This window comes from Prionailurus viverrinus, unplaced genomic scaffold, assembly GCF_022837055.1.
Source record: "Prionailurus viverrinus isolate Anna unplaced genomic scaffold, UM_Priviv_1.0 scaffold_38, whole genome shotgun sequence".
Taxonomy (NCBI): domain Eukaryota; kingdom Metazoa; phylum Chordata; class Mammalia; order Carnivora; family Felidae; genus Prionailurus; species Prionailurus viverrinus.
This window is the reverse complement of record NW_025927606.1, coordinates 4,165,564-4,185,467: the sequence shown is the minus strand read 5'-3', so window position 1 is coordinate 4,185,467 and position 19,904 is coordinate 4,165,564. Positions and strand designations below refer to the sequence as shown.

General features: G+C 46.5%; 1 protein-coding gene across 23 annotated transcripts in view; it reads left to right on the top strand.

Annotated features, from left to right (window-relative positions):
- The first annotated feature begins 4,831 nt into the window (after positions 1–4,831).
- FANCA (FA complementation group A) overlaps positions 4,832–19,904 on the top strand; it is a 62,141-nt gene continuing 47,068 nt past the window's right edge. For 22 of the 23 annotated variants that reach the window (XR_007149520.1, XR_007149521.1, XR_007149522.1 and 19 more), the window contains exons 1-8: positions 4,832–4,955; positions 5,801–5,910; positions 6,266–6,350; positions 10,890–11,032; positions 11,170–11,265; positions 13,616–13,689; positions 17,603–17,712; positions 19,575–19,657. Coding sequence is in view for 11 of the 23 variants with exons in the window: in XM_047846261.1 (XP_047702217.1) it covers positions 4,877–4,955; positions 5,801–5,910; positions 6,266–6,350; positions 10,890–11,032; positions 11,170–11,265; positions 13,616–13,689; positions 17,603–17,712; positions 19,575–19,657 (780 nt within the window). In the remaining 12 variants the exon portion in view is untranslated. Of the gene's footprint in view, positions 4,956–5,800; positions 5,911–6,265; positions 6,351–10,889; positions 11,033–11,169; positions 11,266–13,615; positions 13,690–17,602; positions 17,713–19,574; positions 19,658–19,904 lie in introns of those variants that run through there. The other variant, XM_047846264.1, reaches the window with a different exon arrangement.

Below are 19,904 nucleotides of genomic sequence, written 5' to 3'. Positions count from 1 at the left end.
GAAAAGAGTCCATCGCAGCGCCAAACACCTTTGGCCAGCTTTTCCTGCAACCCGACAACCCTAATGATAGGAATGTAGAATATTGGTGTCCTTGCGGGGAACTGGGGGTGGGCACTGGCCCCGCACAAGGCTTACCTGCACAGATGTAGGCACACGGGACCTGACTCAGGCAAGCCTCAGGCCACAACGTGAGGACAGACAGCCGAGGCCTGGGGTTGGCACATGCTCAGTGTTTCTGAGCACAGCCCCCGACGGGTGGGTGCTGTTTCCAGGAGCTGGTAATTTGCATAAAGCTCTTTTAAAACTTCAGCTGCCTAGAGCAATTTTTTTAGTGATTTCCAAGAGCATGGATTTGTTGTGTTTACATTTTGGAATTTGACAAGCATTAGGAAAACACGAATAAGTCTGATTTTATTCTAATTAAAATAATCAGGGGCACCTGGGGGGCTCAGTCAGTTAAGCATCTGACTTTTCATTTCACCTCAGGTCATGATCTCACCAGCCCCGATGACAGCACAGAGCCCGCTTGGGGTTCTCTCTGTCTCTGTCTCTCTCTTTCTCTCTCAAAATCAATAAATGAACTAAAAAAAAAAAAAAAATAATCCAGGGCTCCATCCCTGTCAGCAGCTTGGGGAAATTAACAGAGCAAAGCTTTTCTCGGACTGACTCATGGCCAAGTGGAAATGATGTTCCCCCAATTTAATAAACTCCCCCTTCAAATAACCTAAAGGGTGCTTAAAATGGACAGCTCTTGTTGTGGTCTAGGGTCTGTCAGAGGCATGGCCAGGGTGGAGGTGGGAAGGGGCCCAGCTACATGGGATGGGCTTCCTGACGGGGCACCAGCTCTTCCCCCCAGGCTTGTCTTAGGGTCTTCCCTGAGAATGAGTCTTTGCCTTTTTGTGAACCGGTCTGTTCTCTGCACTTTCTAGCCATTATGATTCACACCATCACACTTGGCCTACAGAGTGCAGAGGGTCTGGCAGAACCCCTTGTGGGGACTCTGTGTGTTCTGATTTCCTATTCCTGACCCACGCACCCAAGGCCCTGTTTTGTGTGTCTAAGTTGTTGTGCTAAGTGAGACCCGAGCAGTCAGCATGGCCCATGGGCAGATGGATAGTTCAAAGCAGGCTTCACTTTGAGGCAAAGAAGGTACACTTGCCAGAGGCAGGGTGGCCCTTGTGGAGCGCAGACACCTCTAGTGCTCCCGAGGCTGCTGGGGGTGGGGTGGGAGTGGACCACCTAATGGCCTCTCCTGCCCCCCAGGGCTTGGAGGAGTATCCCCAGGGCACTTGCTTTTGTGGATTCTTGTGCGGTGAAAGCCTTTTGGTCATATCCCATCTGGATACGGGGCTGGACATGGGGTTCAGGATCTGTAAGAGACTCGGTCTTGTTCCCAGTGTTTCCTGGCACCTTGGGCAATGTCAAGAAGACACTCATCTTCACATTCTTTCTTCTGTTCTGGGCCATTTCCATATAGACATTGTCATGAAAAGAGGCAGGGTCTCCGTATGCTGGACAGAAGTGCCAGGAAAAGGTGAGAAATCCAGGCATTGAGGATGCAAGGCAGATGCAGGAGGGAGGGAGCCAGCCTAGTTTGGGTTCTCTTTCTCAGGGATATCTCTTTCTCCCAATGCCTTGTCTTTGGGAAGGCAGAGGCTGGGGAGGAGGAATTATGTGGAGTGCAAACCCAGGAGGCTCTTCTCCCCCTTCCATTAGAGGGCTGTAGCCCCACCTGCCCATGTCTCCAGTTTAAGAGCTTAGGTTTGGGGATCAGACAGACCTGAGTTCTTTTCCTGTCTTTGCCATGTATTAGCTGTGTGTCCTTGGGCAAATCCCTTAACCTGCGAATGCCTGTTTCCTGTCTGTAAGTTGGAATGATATTCACGCCCCCTGCTCCTATGATAGATCATGTGTAAAGGACTTTATCAATGATCTGTGGCTCTGTAAGAAACCATCGCAAGACCTTAGTGGCTTAAAGTAACAGTGGTTTCCTTAGCCCATCATTCCTCTAGTGAGCCTCACTCCCACTCCTACATCACTGGCGTTTTGCTGGCAGCTGGACAGCCTGCGATGGCCTCATTCCCAGGTTCTGGTGTTGGACCGGCTGCCCGCCAGGGACTGGGACTGTTGGCTGGGCCCCCACCTTTCTTCCACGTAGCCTCATCCTCAGGTAGGCTGGCTCGGGTGTGTTCCTTGGGGAGCTCAGCGTTCCAAACTCTAAAGCACAAGCTCTTCTCAAGGTTCTGTTTGTATCATGTTACTCACGTCTCATTGGCTGTCCAGACCAAAGGGATGGAAATAGACTCCACCTCTCGACGGTGGGGGAGAACTTGCGGCCATATCTTGCAGCCCACTGCCCGGCTTGTGTCGCCCCCCCGTGGGGTTTTGTGGGCATTTATCTCAGGGTAAGCAGTCCAGATCTGGGTTGGGCCTGCCAGCAGTTCCGCAGAGGGTCATAGCCTGCACACAGATTTGAAAGTGTGCCCTTTCCAGAAGTTTGGAAGACAATCCAGGAGTTGACAGTGGGGCGCTCTTAGAGGGCCTCCTGCATCACAAGAGGGCTCCATGGCTGACAGGGTGATATTGTGTGAAAACCTGGATGTTGAGCCTCAGCTGAAAGGTGATTCAGCTCTTCTAACCCTTTGGGAGAGGACAGAAAATACATATTGGTCTCTCCCCGCTGGTCCTGGCACGGAGCTCCTGAAACTCTTGTAAATTCCTAAGTGATAACAGTCGGAGCACCTTTTGTTCTGATGGGGTAACTTAGGTGGGCTCCTTGCGTGGCTCGGCTGGTCACCAGAAAGACCAAGTAATGATTAGAGAAGCTTGTAATTTTCAGCTTGGTCCCCATCTTCTAGAGAGGGAAAAGGGGCTGGAAATGGAGCTAATGATCAGTCACACCTTCATGATGATTTTACTTCTGTAAAATCCCAAAAGTACAGTGTTGGGAGAGTTTCCAGGTTGGCGAACACAACAGTTGGAGGGAAACGTACCCCAATTCCATGAGGACAGATGGCCTGTGCTTGGGATTCCCCTGGACCTCACCCTGTGTAGCGGTTCATCTCACCTGTAGCCTTTCTCACAGCGTTTAATGATCTGGTAACTGTGTTTACCTGACTTCTATGAGCCACTCTAGCAAATTAATCAAACCTGAGGAGGGGGTCGTGGGAACCCCGGATTTGTTGACAGAAGTTGTGGGAAATCTGGGAACCTACCGTTGGAAGTGGCATCTGAAGTGGGCGGTAAGCTGATAAGACCGAGCCCTTCACCTGTGGGATCTGATACTGTCCCCATAAATAGTGTCAGAATTTATTTGAATTGTAGTATACCCAGTTGGTGTCACAGTGAATTGCTTAGGGGAAAAATGCCCACACATTTGGGGGCCAGACCTGTCAGAAGTAGAGGAGATACTCAGGAGGAAGCGTTACGTAGGAGGGAAGAACCCGGTTTTAATACTCAGGACAACCAAGTTGGTTTTTAGTTCACCCTTCAGAAGTCAGGGCTCAGGATACCCTCAAAGCACTTTTCACTTATGTTTGTTTTATCATATATGCATAAACATGATCATATGGTAAAGTTTGTTTAAACAAATCTGTAAGTGCTCTTTCAATTCGAGGTGTTAAGAGAATCTTGTGTTATTGTTTGGCCCTTCCACAGTTCATCCTAAACAGAAACGAGCCAAGCATCACTGTACACTCCCTCTGCCTCTTATTCACCAGTGTGACAGCCCTATGGCCCTCTGTCCACTGCTGGTCCCCCGGCCCCACGTTGTGTGCAAACCAGGCTCCGAGGCCTCATTTCTTTTTTTTTTTTTAATTTTTTTTTCAACGTTTATTTATCCTTGGGACAGAGAGAGACAGAGCATGAACGGGGGAGGGGCAGAGAGAGAGGGAGACAGAATCGGAAACAGGCTCCAGGCTCTGAGCCATCAGCCCAGAGCCCGACGCGGGGCTCGAACTCACGGACCGCGAGACCTGGCTGAAGTCGGACGCTTAACCGACTGCGCCACCCAGGTGCCCCCAGAAAGGCTTTTAAAATCCCAAAACATCAGAATTTACAGAAAATAAATTATATAAATTATCAGGTGTGTGTGTGTATATTTATTTATCCAGGAAATACTAGACAGCCATGAAAACAAGTTAACTACAGCTAAGCACAACATCCATGAATATCACAGGTAAGAGCATCGAGGGAAAGCCACCGCAGCGACGCAGTACGAATCCGCGCCCCACGGGACCTGCTTTCTTCGAGGTTTTAACACCTGCGACCCATTCGCATGGGCACCTGCGGCCACTTAGGTTTAAATTAAAGTCAAATAGAAGTTAACAATGAGGGCTCAGTCGCACTAGCCTCAGACTGTCTGTATCGCTGCAGAAGGTCTCACTGGGCCGCAAGCAGCCCGCGCGGGTTCGCCCCCTTCCAACTCCGGGAACCCGGGCGCCCCGGATGGATGAACAACACAGCTCAGCGCTTTTTAGTCTCCTCGGTTGTGGCTTTGTCGGGTTTTTCGGCATGACTATCGGCCGGCCATTCTCGGCAGGAATAACGCACAAGGATGCCACCGTTTTCTCGCGCGTGACGCTGTTTTGAATCCGCTCCGCTCCCCGTCAACTCTAAAGTGACATCACCCTTCTCCAGGTATCAGGGTACCTGCCTCCTTCTTGCCACCACCAACATGGCGGCACACGCCGCCACCAAGATGGCCGCGTCGTGAGGCCTTCGCCCCAACGGGCAACGGAGTGTGGCCGAGCACCGGCCGGCCAATGGGGAGGCCGGGTAGCCGCCAGCCAATAGGGAGGCCGCGGGGGCCGTAGCCAATGGGGAGGCCGCGCGGGCCGGATGCAGGAGGCTGCCGAGGGAATGGCAAGTTCCCGCCATGTCGGACTCGCAGGTGGAGGGCGCCGCCTCGACCTCGGGGCTGGGGAGTCGCAAGAGGAGGTGGACCGAGCTGCTGGGTAAGAGGGCACCAGGGCTGCGGGAGTGGGCGGTGTCGGACCCTGAGACCCCTTATCTCCTTAGCCTTCGTCGCCCCGGTCCCCGGCCTCTCCTTGTCCCCCAGGACCTCCTGCCTCCTCCCAGTTCCCCAGAACCTCGGTCCTCGTCCTCTTCCGCCCTGAACCCCCGCCTCCTGCCCGCGTCCCACCGACCTCCAGTTCTCCTCTCCCTCAATACCTAGTCCTGTGCCCCCTGTCTTGTTCCCCCCCACACCCCCGCCCCCTGGTCCTGGGCTCCCCCGACTTCCCGTCTCTTTTGCCCTCTTCCCATCCCAACGACCCCTGTTCCGGTAGATCTCCAGTTCTTCCTGCATTCGCGGGGCTGGCCCCCTTCCAACGCGACGTCAAGAAAGATGGTTCTAGGAGGCAGGGAGTTAATAACACTCTGCGTCCAGGAGTGCGGGATGACAGTAAGGGGGTCAGCTTAGCCTACTCCCAGAACCACGTAACCTGACTGAACAAGAATCAACCCCTAGGCTTGGGTTTCATCAGGTTTTCCCAAAATATCCTTTTTCTGTCCCAGGATTCCACAGAGAATTGTCTAGATTTCCTCCCATCGGTGACAGTTACTGGGTCTTTGCTTACCTGGACATTTGGAGAAGTACTGGTCCCTCATTTTATAAAATGTCCCTCAGTTGGGTGTGTCTGATGTTTTCTCATGATTAGATTTGCATTTTTCATAAGAATACCATGAAGTAATGTGTCCCCGAGGTGCACCACATCAGGGGGTCTAGAATGTCACCAAGTCTTCTTACATGAGTTTTTAAGGTGTGCTGTAATTTTGTGGAACTGGTTTTCGCCCTTAGCGGGAAGGGTCAAGAGGCAAATGTGCGGTCCTGGAACAGAGCAGAAGTTACAGGAATCCGCTGTGCACCTCCTGAGACGCCACCTAAACTTGAATGACCTTCTGCTCGAGGTAAGAGGGAATTGGTTCGACCTTTGCAGGCAGATTTAAGTTTGGGTGTTTTGCATGCAGCCAAGGCATAATCTTAGAGACCCAGAAAAAGCCTTATGAGTATCTGGTAGAAGCACCCATTAAATGTTGACTCGATGAGAAAAAGGTTGTGAGCATTTATCTTTTCGGAGATAAAATGTGATTTCAGAGTGAATTTAGTTTTTCTCAAAAAGGTTTGGTAAGATTCGCTTTTTAAAAACGTTTACCTCGAAATATTTAAGAATAGTGCAGTAGGCAAGCATTATATACACAAATTGTTTTTATGCACACACAACTTGAACTTTTAAGAATAGAGTTCTTTGTATTTGGTTTCTAGGTAGAAGGTGCACCACGTAAGACACTGTGTCTCAATCAGCTGATTGATCCTGAGGCCTGTACTAATCTTTCTAGTTCACTCATAGGTAAGTTAGAACTTAATTTTCTTAATGTATGGAGATATGGGAGAGCTTTATGTAAAGTGGTCTTGATTTGCTTCTAATAAACAAAAGTGGTTGGTTAAGTGTCTGACTCTTGATTTCGGCTCAGGTTGTGAGTTCAAGCTCCATGTTGGGCTCTGTGCTGACAGTGCGGAGCTTCCTTGGGATTCTTTTCCTCTCTCTTTGCCCCTCCCCTGCTTGTGCTCTCTCAAAAGTGAATAAATAAATAAACATTAAGAGAAATAACAGTGTTTCACTCAACATAGGGCTCAGAAGCAGTAGGAACCAAAGTGGCCCTTGGAAAAACATGGGACAGTAACGTGCATTTCCTTTCTAGAAGTGGTGAAAACAAGTTGTGCTGGGCTGGGGAGAGCAGGTAGGAAACCAGAAGAATATTTCCAGGTTTGAGACTATTTCAAGGTATTTAAATTTGAGAATATGAGATCCAGGGAAGTTCTGTGGGAATAACAAAAAAATTCAATCATTTTCTGGTCATTAACATTGTATTATGAAATGACTTACTTCAGGAAAATATTAACTAATTCATTAATTTTAAAATATTTTTTTTGAGTAACCTTAAACAAATAGACTCACCTTGACAGTTGATTGTCAAAGGTCATTGGTAAATGATAGTAATTTTCACTGCCATAATTACATTTGAATTCCACGTACAATGTGTCATTCTGGGGAACCAAGCTTAGCCACACACTTTCTTGTATGGATTTTGGATCAAGGCTTAAGAACTTGTGTAAAAAGCTCTTAACCTTGACTGCAGAAATATAAGACCCTTAATTCATGAATGTTTTAGTGGTTTTTCTGTTGAAGATAGTGGTTGTGTTACTTATATGATACATAGGAAATGTACGTTATATAAAAAAGATTAAAGCCTTGGGGCGCCTGGGTGGTTCAGTCGGTTAAGCGTCCGACTTTGGCTCAGGTCATGATCTCGCGGTTCGGGAGTTCAAGCCCCGTGTCGGGCTCTGTGCTGACAGCTCAGAGCCTGGAGCCTGTTTCAGATTCCGTGTCTCCCTCTCACTGACCCTGCCCCATTCATGCTCTGTCTCTCCCTGTCTCAAAAATAAAATAAACGTTAAAAAAAAAAATTTAAAAAAAAAGATTAAAGCCTTATAAATAAAAACAGACACTTTCCCATGGAGACAATTCAGAAAGAAATGGCTATTCTTTTTTTTTTTTTTTTAATGTTCATTTTCGAGAGAGAGACAGCACGCAGAGCCTGATGTGGGGCTCAAATTCATAAACCGTGAGGTCATGACCAGAACTGAAGCTGGATGCTTAACTGATTGAGCCACCCAGGTGCCCCTCTTTTTTTTGTAATTTTTTTTAACTTACGTATAATTAACATGCATTGTTATATCCGTTTCAGGTGTACAGTATAATGATTCAATAATTCTGTACATTTTTGAGTGCTCGTCGAGATAAGTGTACTCTTGGGGTGCCTGGGTGGCTCAGTTGGTAAAGTGTCCAACTTTGGCTCAGGTGATGATCTCACGCTTCGTGGGTTCGAGCCCTGCGTCGGGCTCTGCTGACAGCTCAGCGCCTAGAGTCTGCTTTGGATTCCGTCTCCCTCTCTGCCCCTCCCTTGCTCACACTCTGTTTCTTGCTCTCTCAAAAATAAACATTAAAAATATTGCAAATAATAAAAAAGTAAAATTTTAAAAAAGATACATGTACTCTTAGTTCCCAATTTCCTTTATCTTTTTGCCCATCCCTCCACCCACCTTCCCTCTGGTAACTACCAGTTCATTCTCTGTATTTAAGACTGTTTTTCCTTTGTTCATTTGTTTTGTTTGTTAAATTTCACAAATGAGTGAAATCCTATGGTATTTGTCTTTCCCTGATTTATTTCACTTATTAGCATCATATTCTTTTTTTTGAATGTCTTTTTTTTTTTTAATTTTTTTTTCAACGTTTATTTATTTTTGGGACAGAGAGAGACAGAGCATGAACGGGGGAGGGGCAGAGAGAGAGGGAGACACAAAATCGGAAACAGGCTCCAGGCTCTGAGCCATCAGCCCAGAGCCCGACGCGGGGCTTGAACTCACAGACCGTGAGATCGTGACTTGGCTGAAGTCGGACGCTTAACCGACTGTGCCACCCAGGCGCCCCTTTAATGTCTATTTTTGAGAGAGCGCGTCAAGGGGAGGGGCATAGAGAGAGAGGGAGACACAGAATCCAAAGCAGGCTCCAGGCTCCGAGCTGTCAGCACAGAACCTGACATGGGGCTTGAACCGACCAACGGTGAGATCATGACCTGAGCATAAGTCGGATGCTTAACCGACTGAGCCACCCAGGCACCCCCCCCTTTTTTTTTTAATGTCCAGCATTATATTTTTTAAATCCATCCATGTTGTTACCAATGGTAACATCTTTTTTTGTAGCTGAGTAATATTCCATTGTATATATACCGTATCTTTAGCCATTCACCTATCGATGGACACTTGCTTCCGTATTTTGGCTATTTTAAGTAATGCTGCAATAAACGTTGGCATGCATATATCTTTTAGAATTCGTTTTTTTGTAGTGTAATTATTGGATCTTAGGGTGGTTCTATTTTTAAAATTTTTTTAATCTTCGTTTTTGAGAGAGACAGAGTGCGAGTGGGGGAGGAACAGAGAGAGAAAGACACAGACTCAGAAGCAGGCTTCAGGCTCTGAGCTGTCAGCACAGAGCCCCACGCGGGGCTTGAACTCACGAACCGGGAGATCATGACCCGAGCTGAAGTTGGACACTTAACCAGCTGAGCCACCCAGGCGCCCCTCTATTTTTAACTTTTTGAGGAACCTCCACATTGTTCTCCAGAGGGCTGTACCTGTTTGCACTCCCACCAGCAGTGCACGAGGGTTCCTTTTTCGCCACATCCTCATCAACACTTGTTTCTCGTGTTGTTGATTTTAGCCATTCTGACAGGTGCAAGGTGACATTTCATTGTGCTTTTGATTTGCATGTCCCTGATGATGAATAATGTTGAACATCTTTTCATGTGTCTCTTGCCCATCTGGACGTCTTCTTTGGAACAATGTCTATTGAGGTCTTGTGTCCATTTTTTAACTGGATTTTGTGTGTGTTGAGTTGTAGAAGTTCTTTATATATTTTGCGTATTAATCCCTTATCAGATATATCATTGGTAAATATCTTCTCCCATTCAGTAAATTGCCTTTTTGTTTGGTTGATGGTTTCCTTTGCTCTGCAAAAATGGCTAGAAATTAGCATTTTCTTCCCTTCTACCATGAATTATTTCTTGACCTCTATAAATAATAATTAAAAAATTTTTTTTAATGTTTTTATTTATTTTTGAGCAAGAGAGACAGCATGTGAGCAGGGGAGGGGCAGAGAGAAAGGGAGACACAGAATCTGAAGCAGGCTTCAGGCTCTGAGCTATCAGCACAGAGCCTGACCTGGGGCTCAAACTCATGAACCCTGAGATCATGACCTGAGCCGAAGTTGGACGCTTAACCGACTGAGCCACCCAGGCACCCCCTATAGTTGATGATTTCTAATATCGTCATTTGCAATCTTTGTAACTATTATTGTTTTCATTTACATATTGGTATGTGTTTTCAGAACCCTGAAGATAATGGGCATGTGCTACAGCTTTTTAAAAAAAATACAAAAAAAACCCTAGTTTTGGAAGTCAAATAAATGAGATGGCAGTTTGCTTGTAGGCATTACCTTCTCTAGGCTGATTGGGGTTCTCACTTGATTGAATGCAGACCAGAGGCTGGATACTCAGGAGGCTGGTGGCTGCCTGTGGGCTCAGCACCTAGGCTCCACCTGCCAGTCCGAGGGCTGACCACACCTGTGGTCTCTAGTACCCACCAATGTGTGGCACACATTTGGAAACGACCCACTTGCCAAACATCAGTATAAAGTCCGTGGAAGCAGGTCTGGTTTTGACACTGAAGTCATTGCAAAGACAGGAACCCATTGCAGGAGTCACCGTAGTTGCCAATTGACTGTGCTCCTTGGAAAACTTCGATCAAGTTCTAAGAATATATATGCCAAGCTCCCTTATTTGTGTCACACGGAGACGTTGGCACGTGCAACCGTGGGCTTCGAATGTGGACCATTGTTGTCCTGTGTGTCATTTCAGTCACGAAATGGTCTTATTTCCATCCCTTGTTTTTCCCTCTAGATCTGTGCTCCCCTTCAGAAGACCATTTTCTGGGCGGCTGCAGCTTAAAAGGCTTTTTATTTTTTTATTTTTTAATTTTTTTTAATTTTTTTTTTCAACGTTTATTTTTGGGACAGAGAGAGACAGAGCATGAACGGGGGAGGGGCAGAGAGAGAGGGAGACACAGAATCAGAAACAGGCTCCAGGCTCTGAGCCATCAGCCCAGAGCCCAACGTGGGGCTCGAACCCACGGACCGCGAGATCGTGACCTGGCTGAAGTCGGACACTTAACCGACTGCGCCACCCAGGTGCCCCTTAAAAGGCTTTTTAAACGCCAGGTCTTCTGTTTTAGATTTTGTAGTGTGTCCCTCATGTTTTGTTCTGTCTTTAAGGCTCTGCTTTGCGGGATCAAGCTTCAAGGCTGGGTGTCCCTGTGGCAGTGCTGTCCAGCCGGTTGGTGGCCTCCAGCATCACGCAGATCTGTGTGTCTGATGGCGAGCCCTCGCACAGGGTGCTGCTGAGCGCAGAGCAAAGGGTGAGACGCCGGGCGACGGGCACGCTGTGCGCACTCGTTGGCTCTGGAGCTGTTGGGAAAAGTAGTACGTTTCTTTAATGTTGTTTCAAGTGTTTGCTTATTATTAGTTTTTTTAAAGATTTAATCTCTCTTTTCAGAAGAAACTGTCTTCCTTGTTGGAGGTGGCTCAGTATTTACTGGCACACAGTATGTTCTCCCGAATCTCCTTGTGTCAGGAGCTCTGGGAAGTACAGGTAAATTGGACATTGTGGCTCTGACTTTCAGGGTTTCTCCAGTAGCCTCTTGGTTTGGGTCGAGCCCAGAGAGTCCCTGGATGTTCTCAGGGGTTCCAGCCAGCGTCTCATTAATCACAGACTGGGGGATGAAAGCATTCAGCAGATGCCTCTGTGGGTGGAAAGAAGTGCCTTCAGTTACTGGATTTGTTGGTATTCACCCATAATTAGTACCGTTTACTAGAATGTACCACAGACACATGGTGTCTTATCTTCTTATATGTAATTATGAACAATTTTCCAGGACAGTGTAGTAAACCAGAGAAATGCAATTTAATAATTATTCTTTTTTTTTCTTCCCAAAGTTTATTTATTTTGAGAGAGAGAGGGAAAGAGAAAAATCAAGCAGGCTCTATGCTGCCAGCATGGAGCCTGACGTGAGACTTGAACCCACAAAACGTGAGATCGTGACCTGAGCCGAAACCAAGAGTTGGTTGCTTACCAGCTGAGCCACCCAGACACCCATAAAAATTATTATTAAAAAAAAAAAGATCCTTATCTGTTTTATTTTTTTTGAAACATTTTTAATTCAGTAGTCTTGCAGATTTTTGAATAGTTGACAGAACTCAAGGGAATTATTTGGTTATTAAATGAGATCAGTATGAATATAGAAAAGGTAAGAGAAAACTCAGGCAATGGTGCACTCATGGCTTCCCCCCATTCTCTTATCCAGCATACATTATAGAGTTCACCTGATTTGGCAGCAATTGATACGGTCCTGGCGCTCACTGTAGTTACAGGGAGGGGCAGCTGAATGCACACTAGTCACAGGTGTGCAGGGAAGAGTGACAGCTGTACGATCGGGTGGTTAGGAAAGGCTTGCTTTTTTATTTTATTTTTTTATGTTTATTCATTTTGAGAGAGTACATGCATGTGCCACTGGGGGACAGCAGAGAGAGAGAGAGAGAGGGAGAGAAGAGAGAGGGAGAGAATCCCAAGCAGGCTCCTTGCTGTTGGAGTGGAGCCTCACATGGGTCTTAAACCCACAAACAGTGAGATCACGACCTGAGCCGAGATTAAGAGTCAGATGCTTAACCAACAGAGCCACCCAGGTGTCCCTAGGAAAAGCTTGCTTGCTTGCTTGCTTGCTTGCTTTTTTTTTAATGTTTTTGAGAGAGAGAGTATGAGCAGGGGAGGTGCAGAGAGAGAGTGGAACAGAGGATCTGAAGCGGGCTCCGTGCTGACAGAGGAGAGCCCGAGCCTGGGCTTGAACTCACGTGAGATCATGACCCGAGCTGGGGTCAAACGCTCAACCGAATCACCCAGGCACCCCTGGGAAAGGCTTTCTAAGAGAGCTGGCAGCTGCATGGCGTGTGAAGGGAGAGTGCCATTTTGCTGGGTGGAGAGTAGGACGAAGCGGACAGTGGGAGACAGAGCTGACTTGAGTGAGGTGTCCTGGCGGGGAGGAGGAGGGGTGTCTGCTCCAGAAGCGAGGACCTCACTGGGATAGGAGAGAACAAGAGGGACAGAAGCTGGGTCACAGCTGGCCTGTGCTGCATCCAAGAGTCTCAGCCTTGCTCTGGAAGCCGTGAAGGGCCACTGGAGAGTTCTAAGAAGAGCAGATGTTGAGAGGTCCAGTCTCTGTTTTGGAACACATGGGAGAAAGGCACTGAAGCAAGTTAGAGTAGAGACTGGGTAGGGTGCCAGGGGGAGGGGGGAGGAGGAGGTGAAGGATGGTAATGGTGAGTGACTGAAGGCTTGGTGAGTTGATTTTTATTTATTTTTTGTTAAAAATTTGTAATGTTTGTTTATTTTTGAGAGAAAGAAAGAGACACAGAATGTGAAAGGGGGGGGGGGGGCAGAGAGAGAGGGAGACCCAGAATCGGAAGCAGGCTCCAGGCTCCGAGCCATCAGCATAGAGCCCGACGCCGGGCTCAGACTCACGAACCGTGAGATCATGACCTGAACCGAAGTCGGACACTCAACCGACCGAGCCACCCAGATGCCCCTTAGTTTTATTTTTTTTAATATTTATTTTGAGAGAGAGCTTACATGAGTGGGGGAGGGGCAGAGAGAGAAAGAGGGTCCCAAGCAGGCAGTGTGCTGTCAGTGTAGAGTCTGGCAGGGGGCTTGATTTCATGAACCTTGGGGTGGTGACCTGAGCCAAAATCAAGAGTTGGAAGCTTAACCGACTGAGCCCCCCGGGTGCCCCTACTTGGTGAGTTAAAGCCAAAGTGGATCCAGTGTGTATCTTAGGGCGTGATTGTTACCCCACTTTAGTTCTGCATAGAGCACAGTGCTCAGGTACGCAGCCTGCATGTTGTGGGGAAGTGTGCGCGTGACGGACTCACAGTACGGTTATTTTCTTTAGGGTTCTTTGTTGCTTGAGGTCGTGTGGCAGCTTCACATACAAAACGTTGTGAGCTTCCAAGAGCTGCTGGAAAGGTAGTGTACCGGCGATAATTTAACATTACCTTAATATTACACGATTTATTTTTTGTAATCTAACCTCCTAATGAATTACTTATTTATATGTTAAAGCCAAAAATCACTGAAACTCTTCATTATTTAAAGAGAACATTTGTTATAGTTGAGGTTGTGGTAATGCCCAGACTTGGTCATGTTTTCTTTTTTTTTTTTTAATGTTTGTTTTTGGGAAAGTGCAGGCAGGGGAGGGCCAGCGAGAGGGGGGCAGAGGATCAGAAGTGGGCTCTGCGCTGACAGACTGACAGCAATGAACCTGATGTGGGGCTTGAACTCATGAACTGTGAGATCACGACCTGAGCCAAAGTCAGATGCTCAACTGACTGAAACCCCCAGGTGTCCTGGTAACGTTTTCTTTGTATGAGATATGTCATGTGATAATTTTTTTTTTTTTAGGATTTTATTTTTAAGTAATGTTCACACCAAAGTGGGGCTTAAACTCATAACCCTGGGGTCAAGAGTTGCACGCTCTACCGTCTGAACCAGCCGGGTGCCCTTCTGATAAAATATTGTTAAAAATTATAAAAGAGTGGTGCCTTGGTGGCTCAGTTGGTTAAACGTCCGACTCTTGGTTTTGAGTTCAGCTCGTGATCTTATGGTTCATGGGATTGAGGCCTGTATTGGGCTCTGTGCTGGCAGTGCAGAACCTGCTTATGATTGTCTGTCTCCCTCTCTCTCTGCCCCTCCACTGCTCAAGCTTTCTCTGTCTCCCTCACAAAATAAATAAATAAACATTAAAAAAAAACCCACAGCTATTTGTAGAGGATACCATCTTGCATATAGGAAACTCTAAAGAATCCACACTGTCAAGTATTAGAGCTACTAAGCTGGTTTAGCAAGGTTGCAGGAAACAACATCAACATACAAGTCATTCGTGTGTTTATACAAGAACAGTGAACAATCTGAAAACAAAGTAATTCCATTAAAAAGAACCTTGAAACGATTAAATTAGGAATAAAGTAAAAGAAGTGAAGGACTTGTATACTAGAAATTATAAAGCATAATGGAGGGAAACGAAGACCTAAATGAATAGGCGTTTCATGTTCATGGATTGGAGCACTTAATGTTGTTAAGATAGCAGTACTCCTTCTATACACTTCCTTGTAGTGATCTATACGTTCAGTATAATCTCCATCAAAATCTAGCCTGGCTTTTTTGCATACATTGACAAGCTGATTCTTTTTTTATTTTTCAAAATTTACAACCAAATTAGCATATAGTGCAACAGTGATTTCAAGAGTAGATTCCTTAGTGCCCCTCACCCATTTAGCCCATCTCCTCTAGCACAACCCCTCCAGTAATTTTCAGTTTGTTCTCCATATTTATGAGTCTCTTCTGTTTTGTCCCCCTCCCTGTTTTTATATTATTTTTGTTTCCCTTCCCTTATGTTCATCTGTTTTGTCTTTTAAAGTCCGCATATGAGTGAAGTCATATGAGTTTTGTCTTTCTCTGACTGACTAATTTCACTTAGCATAATACCCTCCAGTTCCATCCACGTGGTTGCAAATGGCAAGATTTCATTCTTTTTGATTGCCGAGTAATACTCCATTGTATATATATATACCACATCTTCTTTATTCATTCATCCATCGGTGGACATTTGGGCTCTTTCCATACTTTGGCTATTGTCGATAGTGCTGCTATAAACACGGGGGTGTATATATATCCCTTTGAAACAGCACACCTGTATCCCATGGATAAATGCCTAGTAGTGCAATTGCTGGGTCGTAGGGTAGTTCTAGTTTTAGTTTTTCGAGGAACCTCCACACTGTTTTCCAGAATGGCTACACCAGCTTGCATTCCCATGACAAGCTGATTCTGATTTTGATATGGAGGTACAAGGGACCCTGACTAGCCAAAATTCCTTCAGAAAGAACAACAGTGTTGGGGAGTCACAGGTCCTGTCTGCAGAATTTACTACAAAGCTAGGCTGTGGTGCAGGCATAAGGGTAGACCTAGAGTAATGGAATAGGATTTCCAGTCCAGACATAAACCCATACGTATATGTCAGGTGATTTTCGACAAGGGTGCCAAGACCATTGGACAGGGGAAAAATAGTCCGTTCAACAAGTGGTATTGGGACAACTGAACCTACACATGCAAAAGAATGAAGTTGGATCCCTGCTTCACACAACATATAGCAATTAAGTCACAGTGCACCAAAGACCCAAACATAAGAGCTAAAGCCATAAAACTTCTAGAAGAAAATCTAGGGTTATGTCTGCACGAGCTTAGATTAGGCAATGGTTTCTTGGAAAAGATGCCTAAAATTCATGGTACAAAAGAAAATGTTGAGGAAAATTGTGCTTCATCAAGTTTTAAAATTTTTGTGTGCAACATTCTTAAGACTGTTAAGACTGTGAAAAGACAACACCTAGAATGGGAGAAATTATTTGCAAATCATGTATCTGATTATCTAGTATCTAGCGTAAATAACTCTTACATCTCAACAGTAAAAAGACAATCCAATTAAAAATGGACCAAGGGTTTCAATAGACATTTGTCTGAAGAGCATACACGTAAGGCTAAGCACACGAAAAGATGCCAGATGTCGTTAGTCACCAGAGAAATGCAAGTCTGACTGGTGAGGACCCCTCCCACCACCCCACCCACTGCTCCTGCTTCTGGGTCCAGGCTCCAAATGGAGCTGTGCGTGCCTGATGCCCTCGATGACCACCATAGCTTCAAATCGCTGCTGTTTTGTTTTGTTTTTGATTATTTTACTCTAACTGAGCTTGCTTTGTACTCGATTAGTAGTAAGCTACTCCAAATAAACTTTTTTTTGTTAAAGCTTATTTATATATTTTGAGAGAGAGCGAGCCGGTGGGCAGCACAGAGCCTGACATGGGCCTTGATCTCACGAACTGTGAGATCATGATGTGAGCCAAAATCAAAAGTCGGACTCAACTGGGGCACCTGGGTGGCTCAGTAGGTTGGGCGTCCAACTTCAGCTCACGTCATGAACTGGAGGTTCGTGACTTCGAGCCCCGCATCAGACTCTGTGCTGATAGCTCAGAGCCTGGAGCCTGCTTCGGATTCTGTGTCTCCCTCTCTCTCAGCCCCTCCCCTGCTCATGCTATGTCTTTCTCTCTCTCTCAAAAATAAGTAATAAATGTTAAAAAAAAAATTAAAAAAAAAAAAAAGAGTTGGACTCGGCTGAGCCATCCAGGTGCCCCTAAACTTTTTGAAAATGATTATTTAAAAACATTAAAAAAAAAAAATTTTTTTTTAATGTTTTTATTTTTGAGTGAGAGACCGACAGAACACAACTGGAGGAGGGGCAGAGAGAGAGGGAGACACAGAATCCAACGCAGGCTCCAGGCTCTGAGTTGTCAGCACAGAGCCTGACGTGAGGCTCAAACTCACAATCTGCGAGATCATGACCTGAACCGAAGGCAGACACTTAACTGACTGAGCCACCCAGGCACCGCTAAAAAAAATTTCTTTTTTTTTGCCCCTAAAATTTTTTTAATGTTTATTTATTTTTGAGAGAGAGAGAGAGAGTATGAGCAGGGGAAGGGCAGAGAGAGAGGGAGACACAGAATCCGAAGTAGGCTCCAGGATCTCAGTTGTTAGCACAGAGCCTAACACGGGGCTTGAACTCAACCAGCTGTCAGATCATGACCTGAACAGAAGTCAGATGCCTAACCGACTGAGCCACCCGGGTGCCCCAAAAATGATCATTTTTAATGTCAGTAGCAGCTGTTCCGATACCCCGTGTATGTCAGCTGGGCCCGTTGTGACTTCTGGGAATAGCTCACATGGTCGCCAGATCGTTCTCTGTGCCCCAGCTTCTGAGTGAAGTGACCGGGGAAGAAAACGGCCTGGTAGATATCGAGGGATGATGAGCACATGGTGTGTGCTTTGTCCCTAGTCATGCTGACACGCAGGCCACAGTGGCGTGGCTCTTTAGGAACCTGTGCCTTCTGTGTGAGGAAATGGAAGCATCTCCGTACAATGACATCGCCAGTGCTATGCTTTCTGGTAAGTTCACAACAGGGGCAGGTTCATGGATAAACTTTAGGTCACCGGGAATGCTTTTTGCTGTGACAGTCTGTGGGAAACAGGACAGCCCCGCACCCCTGGCATGGGAATCCGGAAAAACAGTCCATTCGCCGAGTGGTATTGGGGCAGGTGGCCACACACGTGAAGTTGGAGCCCTGCTTCACACAACATGCGGTAATTAAGTCACAGTGCACCAACGACCTAGAAGAAAATCTAGGGCCACCACCGCGTGAGACCATCTCCACCCAGGCCTCCCGCCTGGGTTTGCTCGTATTTGAATTTTGTGGAAGTTTCGCCAAGTCCGTCTGTTGACCCGCTATGTCGGGGGCCGGTGGCTACTGTGTTTAAAATATGCAGATTACGATCTGCCGGACCAAGAGCTACAAGACCACCGCACGGGGTCTGCAGGGAGCTCCCTCAGCTCCCATTCCGGAGAGATGAACACCTCCGGGGCCCTGTTGGTTGGAGGTGCAGCCTCAGTGTGCTCACAGAAAGGAAGTCAAGCCACGGAAATTGTTGCTTTCAGATCCCAGAAAAGGAGAGCTGCAGTTAGCTAGGGAAGTTCACAAGCGAGCGGGAGACAGGGTACGAGTGCCCGTTACTTGTGGGTGATTGGACCTGAGGTCACCAACTTTTTATGGGCTCAACTCTAAGTGGTTATTATTTTTTTAATGTTTATTTTTGAGAAAGAGCCCATGCAGAGGAGGGGCAGAGAGAGACGGAGGCAGAATCCCAAGGAGACTGCGCTGTCAGAACAGAGCCCGGTGTGGGGTTTGGACTCACAAACTGAGAGATCGTGACCTGAGCCCAAGTCAGACACTTAACCGCCTGAGCCACCCTGGCGTCCCCTAAGTAGTTATTTCAAAAGGTGCCCTGGGAAAGCAAAGCAGGAAGTGTGGCAGGCATGCTAAGCTCACGGCCTGATCTAATCATCATCGGACCCTGGGTGAGAGCAGGGGCGCCATGCTGTCCATTGCCTGGACAGTAGCTCGGAGTGGCAGTTTCCTTGTCACACTTGTCTTTTCTGGGTGTCTTTCCCTTTGGGTGGGCCCGGTCCTAGGCTGCTCTCTGAGCCAGCAGAGCCTTGCCGTTGTCAGTAATTCTGAGGAATGAAGTCTCCAAATAAGCAACATATTAGATGAGAAGTAGAATGTTCCACACAGCTTGTGAGGTTTTTTTTACGTTACCAAAGATATGTTCCTTTTTCCCAAAGCTTTCTTGGTGATGGATGTGAGCTCCTTGTGATTCCTGAATCCTGTAGTCTGGGCTCAGAGAATTTAAATTGAAGATTAGACAAAATATTTTTTATTTCAGTCCTTTAATTTTATCAGAACTTATGGGTCCATTTCCTGCCCCATTCTCCTGAATGTAGTACTTCTGGGTCTTCCTGGAACAGTCCTTATATTTTGAGGTAGGAGATTGGCTGGAGAGATAATCCACATGAAACCCTTAGATGGTGTTGGTTTTTTTTTTTTTTTTTTTTAATTTTTAAGTAATCCCTACACCCAATGTGGGGGTCAGACTCAACAACCCCGAGATCAAGAGTCACCTGCTGTACTGACTGAGCCAGCCAGATGTCCCAGATGCTACTTTTTTGTTTAAGAGAAAAATCCTTCCCATAAACTTGATAGATGATAAGAATTTCCCTTCCAAATAGAGTGGCAAAGAGCACAGTCTGGTTCAGGAAGGGTTTTGTGGGTTGGGCTGGTGAATGCTTGTGTGTGGGGTGACGCCTCCTGTGGGTCCTCATGCTCCAGACCCCGGAAAGTGGGTTCTCTGTGTCATCCACAGCTATTTGAAGATCACAGTGCGTTGACGTTTTTGGGTTTTGTGGCTTTCAGATCTTGTGCAAATGTTTGTTTTGAGAGGATTTCAGAAAAACTCGGATCTCAGAAGAAATGTGGAGCCTGAACAGATGGGCCAGGTAGGAGGAAAAGTGATCCGAAGAGTTGGGAGTCGGTTCGTTAGGAGAATGCAAGTTTCTGGACCAGCGGCTAATATCTGACTGACCCACGTTATAGTGTATAAGCTTTGATGGGGGAATCTTGTTTTCGTGAGGTGCTCCGTGAGTAATGTTACTCCCTCATCCAGCTCTTGAGGGTGAAGGCCTTCATGAAAGCCCAGAATCTAGCTTGTGCTTTCAGACGAGTGGGAAGGGAGAACTTTCCACC